The sequence below is a fragment of the Vitis vinifera genome, chromosome 5, assembly GCF_030704535.1.
Source record: "Vitis vinifera cultivar Pinot Noir 40024 chromosome 5, ASM3070453v1".
NCBI lineage: Eukaryota > Viridiplantae > Streptophyta > Magnoliopsida > Vitales > Vitaceae > Vitis > Vitis vinifera.
The window spans coordinates 24030643-24040600 of NC_081809.1; the positions used below are offsets into that span (position 1 = coordinate 24030643).

The window sequence follows — 9958 nt, forward strand, 5'->3', positions numbered from 1 at the left end:
GCTGACGAGGATAAATCTTTTCTTAAAAAATGAAGCAAAGAACTCAAAAATAAATAATTATATTAAAGAGGATTGTTCATCTCAATGCTAACGTCGCAAATTTGATTATTAATTGATATGATGATGTGTTAATTCCTCAAAAGAGTGCTGACATGTCAAAACAAAATCACCAGGTGGAAGCTGGCGTGGTAGATCACAGTGATATGCACTCGTGAGGAAAAACACAAACCAGCTTCCGATATATGAATTCTATGGGTTCAACAATCTGAGATCAAAACCCTAATCTGAATGCTCTGAACCCTCCAATTCCAACCCTGCAGTTCCTCCATTTCCTAAGGTCAGCGCTTTTTATTTCTCCCCTTTTATCAATCTTACTCTCTTCTATCTATCAAAGTGATTTCTCTTTCCTTTTCAAATCCTAGAAGGAAAAAGAAAAAGCACAAAGAGTGTCCGTCAAAACCCACTGAAATCTGCTCTGTTCATTGCCTGAATGATCTGGTTTTTTGATTATTTTTTATTTGTTTTTTTTTTTTTTTGTGTTTTTGTGGTGTTCAATTGTAATTCAGGGTTTGATAAACGTGGAAAGAAAATGGTAGATAAATTGGAGCCGAAATTTCGCTGTTGGATTTGGGTTTATTATGTGATAGGTCGAATCTTTTTTAATTAAATTGTTCTTTTTCTTTTGTTTATCATGTCTCAGGATTAATTTCCCCAACTTCACTATGTCATGAATTGAATTTAGGATCTCTGTTCATAGCACAAATCTCAATTCTTTAATGCAAAAATTTATAGAGACTTAAATAGATATACCATTCCAGAAACTAACCCACTTCAGCCTGGAGAATTGAGGGCAATTAGAATTTGATTTTCCTCAGTTCATTTGGATATGTACGCTTTTAATGATGATGGGGGATTTTATTTAGCAAAGTGAATTGATTCTTGTATTTATGATAGAGAGGAGTGAGTTTTGTGTTTAATGTGGATGGAAGCCAAATTCTGCCTTTTTTTAGCATTATTAAATCAAATGCCCTTTTCGGTTTTAATGGTACTATTTAATGGGTAATTTTAACAGATGACTCATTCATGCATGAAACACTTTTGCCAAATTGTATTTGTGTGCTATGGGTTGGTATTCCAAACGTGCTGGTTAATGATTATGTTTATGAGGCTTCAATGATGGAAGAAAGAAAAAAACTGGACTTGATTATAGCCCTCTGTACTAGGGAAAAAAAGGAAAAATTTGCCATTATTGTATGTATTCTGCGGTTATGTTATGTCTTATTGAAGAAAGAAAGAAGAAAATTTATTGATCTTTTAGATAGTTCAAAGTTTTCTAATGGTCTTCCTATATCTATTGAACAGCTTGGAGCATCTGCATATAGTTTATGTTTCATTTTTTAGAAGCCAAGATCAATACTTTGAAAGACGGGGGAGATAAGACGTGAGATAAAACACCAAATTTCTCCTTCTCTATATCTTAGCTTTTTCAGTAAGAAAAAATTTCTGGTTTTGAGATGAGAGACATCTTTATTTGCTCGTTCTAGGCTAATTGCCTTTTATTTTCTTTCTTACGGAGATACCCTTATGACTATAAGGGTCACAGCATAAGATTCCTTTCTTGCTGGCCCCTGTTAAATCGTCTCTTGCACAATTGAATGGTTAACTTAGTGATAATATATCACTGTTGCCTCTTTACCTTTATTGCTTTCTTTTTGAATGAATTGAATTTACTTGTTGTTGTAAGTGTTGCACCTACTTTTGCTTTATCCATGTTTTAACACAAGGATCTTGCCTGATGCTATGGCTTGTTTTATTTTCTAGTGGGTCCTGATGGCAAGCACCTCGGGCCAGGGATTTAATCCAAGCAGGAACTATAGGCGTTGGCTAGATGAGACATTTGATGGCCATGAAACGGCAGAGGATGAGCTATCAGATAGTCTGGATGGAAATGATGATATGGTTCAACAATCTATTGATAATTTACCTGTAAGTTTGGAACCTTTAGAACCATGTGTTGGCATGGAGTTTGAATCAGCAGAGGATGCTAGAGAATTTTATGAGATGTATGGTAGGCGTATGGGATTTACAATCCGGAACAATCGTACTCGTCGTTCACTTAAAGACAACTCCATAATTGGTCGGGAGTTTGTTTGTTCAAAAGAAGGTTTTCGTGTAGAAAAATATGCAAACAGAGAACATAGAATTCTTCCATCGAGGCCGATCACCAGAGAAGGATGTAATGCAATGTTGAGGATTGCTGCAAAGGATGAAGGAAAATGGGCTATATATGGTTTTGTAAAAGAGCATAATCATGAACTGAATCCTAGCAAAATGCCACCACGACGGTCGCATAGAATTGCATTTTGTGAGGTATGTTTTAGGGACTATTTTTTCCTTAAGAGGATTCTTGTTAGGACCTCTTTGATTATAGTCTTTTGTGAGTGGAAGAAAGGAAGAGAGAAGAAAATGATTCCTCACTTAATTAGAGCAGAAAAATTTTACAGGGTATAAATACACAATCTATGCTACTATTATAGGAAAAAAAGTCTACTATATAGTTATTTAGTCCATAAAATTACTCCATGATCTACTCCCTACCCAATATACACAAAACATTGACTAAACCATGTCTATGAATATAGACAGGTTCTAAGAATCCAGACAACTTCTATGAATCTGGATAGGTTTGATGTTGTTCTTGCTAACACACTTCTGTAAGCTAGTGCATGGATGTCGTGCTTTCTTAACCTGCCAACTGTAGATTCAAATGTAATTGTTGAGATTCCATTTGTGAGGATATCTGGAAGCTGTTGCTTGGTTGTTACAAAAAGTGAAATTTGTCCACGCATAATTTTTTCTTTGATGAAGTGTCTATCCACCTCAACATGTTTCATACGAATTGGATTATGTGCAAAATTGATTACAGTTTTATTAGAACAATAAATCTTCACTAGTTCTTTAGGCTTCAATTTAAACCCTTTGATTATTTCTTTAATCCATAAGACTTCACATATTCCTTGAGCTATAGCCCAAAATTCAGCTTTAGCATTAGATCTTACCATAACCGTCTGTTTCTTGCTTTTCTATATAACAAGATTGCCTTCTACTATGGTGCAATTTTTTGTCATCGATCTTTTATCCATAAGACAGTCAACCCAATTTGCGTTTGTACAAGCTTTTATTTGGTCATGACCATTTTTTGGAAAAGAAGAATCCCTTTCTAGGAGTAACCTTTAAATGCTTTAAAATTCTTTAAGTTGCTTCCCTGTAACATTCTAATGGTGAGTGCATAGATTGGTTTACTATATGTACTGCATAGGCTATGTCTAGTCTCGTATGTGGTAAGTAAATCAATTTTTCGACCAACCTCAAATATTTTCCTTTCTCAACAGAATCTCCTTGTTTAAGAACTCCAATTTGTGGTTGGGATCAATGGTTTTCTTTGTTGGTTTAAAACAAGTCTAATGGGGATGAGTCAACCTTCAAGGTGTGTTCAAGAAAAAGAAGGAAAGGAAAAAAAAATGAAAGTTTTTCTGGACTTTCAATTTTTTAAAATAATCTTTTTATCCTAAAGTTTCTATTTCAAATCTTTTTTTTTTTTTTGATAGGTAAATAAGATTTATATTAAGAAAAAGAAAGTATACACGTAGTATACAAAATAGACAAAAGACAAAAAAAGGCGTGAAGACACAAAAACTCATTACTGTGCCTTACCGAGAGCCTACCAAATCCACAAAGTCTTACAATGATAAAGAACTACCCTCAATATACAATCTAACCCAATCCCAAAAAAGATACAAGAAAGAATTTTTAATTGTTTGGTCTATGCTGTCATAGTTGTCAAAAGTCTTCCTATTGCTCTCCTGCCAAAAAGTCCAAAACATACACAACGGAGCAACCTTCCAAGCCTTTTTCCTCTTTTTACCGACAAAGGACCTGTGCTAGCTCAGAAGGACCTCTCTAATTAAAGAGTGCATCACCCACTCAATCCTAAATGATAAAGACCCTAGCCCACCTATTTGATTGTAGATAACCATTCTAGGATTGTTCTACAACAATTTTGGTTTTAAAACTAAAGTTGTTGGCTTGAAGAGCGCATGCAACTAAGGAGTGGAGCAATTTATTCAAACATGAGAGCTATGAGTCCTAATAATCAAGATATTAGTGCAACACATTTGGGGGAAACTTCTGTGACAACAATCCCTACAAGAGGCCATCATAAAACTCAACAATGGCTAGATGAGATAGTGAAACTATTGGAAAGAAGTTAAGAAAAACAGTCCATTGAAGAAGGGAGTGAGAGTCATCACTATGACCAATCACCTAATAGAGCACATGAAAAGCAAAGTAACTTTATAATGGGTAATCAACCAAGGGGCACACCAAGAGACATTCATCATATATATATCTAGGAAAATGAAAAAAAAAAAATATAAAAAGCACTACAAATTGTGTATCAAAGTACACAATTGTATACAAAGAGTGCCAAGACATCCATCATAGTATGGACACAGATAGACTCACAAACTTTGAGCAAGATCATGATGTGACAAAAACAGCATGCCTTGAAGTTGTTGGATTTTTGGGAAATTGACTCCAATGACTTTTCTTGAGTGACTTATGTCTATGGAGGATTACTTTGATTGATATGCTATGCCTGGGAATATTATGTTTTGTTTTGTGAAGGCAAAATTAAAAGGCACAGTGTGTTTATGGTGGCATAGTATTGAAGATAAACTCAATAGAACCAACCAACTACCTATAAACACATGGAATGAGATGAAGTTCAAGATGGAAGAACGCTTTCTCCCAATTAATTATAAAAAACTCTTGTACACTAAAATGTTTAATCTCAAACGATATAATAAATTGGTTCAAAGAATACACAAAAGAATTTCGTGGGTTGAGTATCTGAAATCAAGTAAGGGAAAGTTAGGCTCAAATTGTTGCTTACTATAAAGCTGGACTTCAAATAGAGATCCAACTTGAGATGGTGGTTGTGTAGACTTACACCATAGATGATGTTTATCCACCAGCCCTTAAAATTGAAGCACTCAATTTTTGGGCTTTTAGATGTTCGGGGTCACAAAATTGGGGTTGGGGGGGTGGTGGTCTTTCTCTAATTAGACGACAAGTAAGCCCCTAAGTACAACAAATACTAACACTCCTCATCGTGTGAATGGTGGGGGTGGCAATATCTTCCATGCTTGTGTTTGTTGTCAAGGAACACTATGCACCTTAATTATAGATGGAGGAAGTAGTTCAAATACAGCTTTGTAAGAACATGTTTAAAAGCTTGATCTAAAAGCAGAAAAACATCTAAATCCATGTTGAATAGCATGGGTGAATGACTTATTTGTTCTAGTAAGCTCTCGTTGTTTGGTTAAATCCTTTGTTAGTAATGATTTTGAACAAAATGGTATGGTTTGATGTTCTACCACTGAAAGTTGTCCATATATTGCTTGGAAGACCTTGGCTTTTCTATCAAAGAGTGTAACATGATGGCTATCAAAATACTTCACTTTTGTACACAATGGGCATAAGAAGATTATCCGTCCAATGAAGGAAGTTCCACCGATTAAGAAGTTAGAGGAAAAACAATTAAAAAAGGTGTTTACCAAGCATGGTTGAATAATTACAAAAACAAAGAAGTTCCATTACCAAAAGATAGATTCAGGATACTTTTATGAAAATGCACAAGTGAAATCAGAATATGGTTGTATGTGATAGGTTTTTTTGTGGTTACCTCATGAGGTATCTAATAAGTGTTCAAGACTCTTGAATTACTAAAAGATTGAATAGCAAGTTGGTTATGTTGGGCCGGGTTAAAGGGCCACCCAACTTTGGAATTGAATTAAATAAGCTGCCTGCACTTCCCTAAGCTTTAGGTCAGGTTATTTAAAGCGGATTAGTTGCCTCTTTTGCATATATGTTGTGCTTCAAGCTTTTGTAATTGCCTATATCTTGATTTCATGGTCTAAAATACTTAAGGTGTTACACATGGAAATCAAGAAATTACATGGACACTACAGGATATGCGAGGACACCATTGGTATGGATATGTGATTTCTTGTACAAGCCTCTTGTTCAACACATGCCCCAAGGTGTGGCTAAACTCAAGCTTTTTCTAATTTACCCTTGTAATATTGAATTATGTTCTTGTAAAGGGTTGGGGAGGGTTTGTGGGAGGTTCTAGGTTCAAGTCCCAATGGGAAAAAACTTACCTATCAAAAAGAAAAAAGTTTGTCTATATTTATATTACCCTTGTATTATTTTATGCTATGTAGAATGAAATCTTGCTTACATATGTACAGTCAATTGTATCTCTTTTTTTAATCTTCTTGGGGTGTAATTTGTACGCCTCTTGTCTGCTTGGGTTGTTCCCACATTTTTTGACGTCCTTAGGTAACAATACTTTGTCCTTCCCAGGAATTGAACTTGGACCTTCACAATCCCCACCCCTTGCAACTTGAGTTAGGTCTCAAGGGCATTTTTGGTGTCCTTGATATATTTCTTAGTACTCTTTTTCTATTAAAAGAACATATATAAGAAAAGTTACTATAATGTTATCACTCACTGTAAGATAAGATGCTTTAACCTGTATTTCTCTAGTGTCCTTTTTGAAATTTTCATGTGATAATTTCTTTTAATTTTCTTCTATTGGAAGCTGTTACAAACTTGATGTTTTTCTTTTATTTTTCTCCTATTTGGACGCTGTTACAAGTTATGTTTAGTATATGGAAGCTGCTATAGTGAAATTAGGAGAAAAACTAAGCGTAATATGGCTGGAAGAATTTAGTCCACCCCAGATCGAGTTAAACCCAAACTGAGGTTGGCTAGGGCTGATCTGTGGGGTTGGGCTAGTCCTCAGTGCAAACCTGCCCAAGTTCCAGTGCTATAATACTCAATTTGAGAGTGAATACTCCTATTGGACACTAGATTGAGATCTAAGAATATTGCTCATGACTTTATGTATCCCCAGGACAAGAAATTCACTGCAAGACAGTTTCCTAATGATCATGTTTTAGGAGTTTTAAGAATCTGGCTAACCATATTTACACTTTAGGTATTATTGTGCTGCAGCTTGTCAGAAGAGATGAACTTTTTATGAATTCACTGTGAGAGAACATTTAGAATGTGACTATATCATCGGGCTAAAACCTCAAACAAAATTTTATAGAAGTGGGCAATGGATATCCATGAAAGTGATCCATAAGATGAAATGCACATTTGTTTTTCTGAGAAAGTAGACAACGGGTGAATGCACAAACCAAGACCCCAAGAAATATGAAATCAACCCAACACCTATCTCAAAAGGGGGCTTCTAAATGCTCTTTTGTGCTGTAGTACTGGATTCAAGCTAGTGGACTTGACCTTGTGTACAATATGAGTTAAATATGATGTTCTATTCTACATGGGGCATTTAAATGTGCTCTCACCTTTTTGTTTTCTCGGACAAAGCATGGCTTCTGACTTGGATTTCTTTATTCCTGTGCAGAGCAGGAAGTATTATTAAGGTAATGTCTGCCTGCAGGTCTAATAACATTTGCCTTTTGTTTGTGTTCATACCTAGACTATTTATTGCTAAAACAACTTGACTGTTACAAAATTTGGAACAGTTGAGGAAAAGGTCTAACAAGGAATAACAAATTTGGAAAGAGTTTGTTCTGCTTTTATGTTGAACTTAGATAGGATTGCATTTTCATGTTATGCAGCGGACCACTCAAGTGAAGAACAGTTTGCTTCCTGCACCAATTTTATTAGGATGAATTAATTAGGTAAATAGGTTTGCTATTGTGGGGGAGGAGGGGTTGGTGTCTATCAAATAATGAACCAGGCCTCTCTAATCATGCAGTCATACAATAATCTATTTACAGGGTTTCTTTCTCTTATTACAAAAGTTTTGAACCTTTTATATCTACTCAATCCTTGTTTCCCATTAGGTCTGATGTTTATTATGCTCTGCAGGATCAAAAGGATCTAAAAATCCGAGAACTGTCCACAGAGCTGCATCGGGAGAGAAAAAAATCTGCTGCTTATCAAGAGCAGCTACAGACGATTTTGAAATACATTGAGGAGCACACTCATCGGTTATCATTAAAAGTTGAAATAGTAGTTAATAATTTGAGGGAACTTGAATCTGAAGAGCAAGACTGTTCTGATTCTGACTAAGGTGACTGTCAATGGATCATCTCTATTCTTATTAAAATTGGTCAGATGCACTGGTGTTTCTTCCTAAATTGGATAACTAATTTCAGGACAAATTAAAAGGTATGCTTGGCAACTCATGTGTCCGTTGAAATTTCATGCTCAAACACCAATTTTTCACTAATATTGTGTGTTTGGGAATGGGTTCTGTTGAAACTTTTAGACTATATATAGATCCAATGTTAGAATTAATTTGCTCTATGGGACTCAATAATAATTAATTAAACTCAGGTCAATTTAGATCCAAGCCTTGTTTCTATCATTTATAAGGATTCGTGTATCATGCTTGTTGTAAGGGTTTGTGTTTGGTAACTTGATAGGTTAGGTGTTTGCTTATAATATAGTGCCTTTATAGGATATTATGTGTATGTGCCTCAATGCGTGTTTGTGTGTTTCTAAAGTAAGCTATGATGCTGAACATTTTTACCACCCGCCAATGGCACTACTTTTTATTGACATTTTTTGCTCCTTGGAGAGGACTTCTGGAAGATGTTATTAGGCATCATTTTTCAATGTTAACTCTCTCATCCTTCTTTAAAAGCATATCTGTGATTTTTATGCAGATATCTCAAACCCCATTTTCTTATAATTTCTTGTCAGCTTCTGCTTAAACTGACACGTGATAATAGGGCATTAGCCAATTCTAATGCTGATTTGTGTTCTCAGGAAATCCATACCAATGATAACGGATAGGTGGTGGGCATTGAGCATATCAAATCATCAGGAGATTCTCACTTGCATCTGACCCTGCAACAACCAACGCTGAATTTTCTAAGCAAAATTCTTCCTTACAATGATGGAGAGAACTCGCGAGCATTGACCAGACCATATCTGCAGAATTTCCTTCCTTCATAGACTGCAATGGCCACCGATAGCATGGCCAACGTCTGCTCATCATGGGGTTGCGTTTGTAAGAATGTGTCATTACACATCATACTTTTTTCATTCTAGTCAGCACTCTAGAACTGCAAAACATCCGAGAGACCCTCTTGCATGGAGCTGATGGGTTGAGCAGAGAAACTTCTGAGATGAGTTTGGTGTAAATCTGCAGTGGAGGGAAAGGCTTGCTGTACTTAACTTTTTTCCCCATGATATTGGTTGAAGCAACAAACACTTCATATTTGTCTTACTTTTGATAACAGAAGCAATACAAACTTGATATCAAGTTTTCTCCCCTCAGCATCAGACATTGAATTCTTCAAATTTAGGGTTTCTTTTTGTGGGTGTTTATTTATGGATCAAGGCCATTTTGCTTTTTCCCCCTTTTGGTCAGAGAAATATTCTACAAAATTGACATTGTGGACAGACATTGAATTCTTTAAATTTAGGGTTTCTGTTTGTGGATTTTTGTTTATGAATCAATGCCCTCTTTCTTTTTCCTTACCAGGCTTTAAAACTGAGTTCATCTATCAAGTGACAATAAGGGTTTCAAATTTTTAGGTATTTTGTGAATTTAATTTATGAAGTCATTGTTCATGTGTTTGATGATTGAATGTAATAAAAAAAAATTATATTAATTTATTAAATGCAAAAGTTTATTAGTACCTAATCACCATCTCTCACCTAACAACACTATGAAAATGACCATAGCTCATGGCAAAGAATTTTTTACTTTTTTATTTATTTTAATTATTCATTTGATTATTAAAATATTCGAAAGTTTATTAGTATTTAATCATCACCTATCAAATCAACGAGAAGATAAAATGGGTATCGCTAATCACCAAAAGTTTCTAACTTTCTTTTATTT

The 9958-nt window shown here is 35.1% G+C and overlaps 1 protein-coding gene across 2 annotated transcripts; it reads left to right on the plus strand.

Moving 5' to 3' along the window:
• Nucleotides 1-125: 125 nt before the first annotated feature.
• LOC100250984 (protein FAR1-RELATED SEQUENCE 5) lies at nt 126-9387 on the plus strand. 2 transcript variants are annotated; one of them, XM_059737147.1, is made up of 4 exons: nt 126-337; nt 1822-2370; nt 6033-6104; nt 7969-8271. In XM_059737147.1, the coding sequence occupies exons 2-4, from the start codon at nt 1831-1833 to the stop codon at nt 8170-8172; spliced, it is 816 nt and encodes a 271-aa protein (XP_059593130.1). In that variant the 5' UTR covers nt 126-337; nt 1822-1830; the 3' UTR covers nt 8173-8271. The 2 variants fall into 2 exon arrangements, with proteins under 2 accessions (XP_059593130.1, XP_059593131.1); XM_059737148.1 differs by lacking the exon at nt 6033-6104 and having other exon boundaries at nt 135-337; nt 7969-9387.
• The last annotated feature ends 571 nt before the right edge of the window (nt 9388-9958 follow it).

Coding starts and splice junctions, on each gene's coding strand:
- LOC100250984 (XM_059737147.1), top strand. CDS start 1,831: ATGGCAAGCACCTCGGGCCAGGGATTTAATCCAAGCAGGAACTATAGG. Junction 2,371..6,032: donor ATAGAATTGCATTTTGTGAG/GTATGTTTTAGG, acceptor TGGACACTACAG/GATATGCGAGGACACCATTG. Junction 6,105..7,968: donor TGTTCAACACATGCCCCAAG/GTGTGGCTAAAC, acceptor TATGCTCTGCAG/GATCAAAAGGATCTAAAAAT.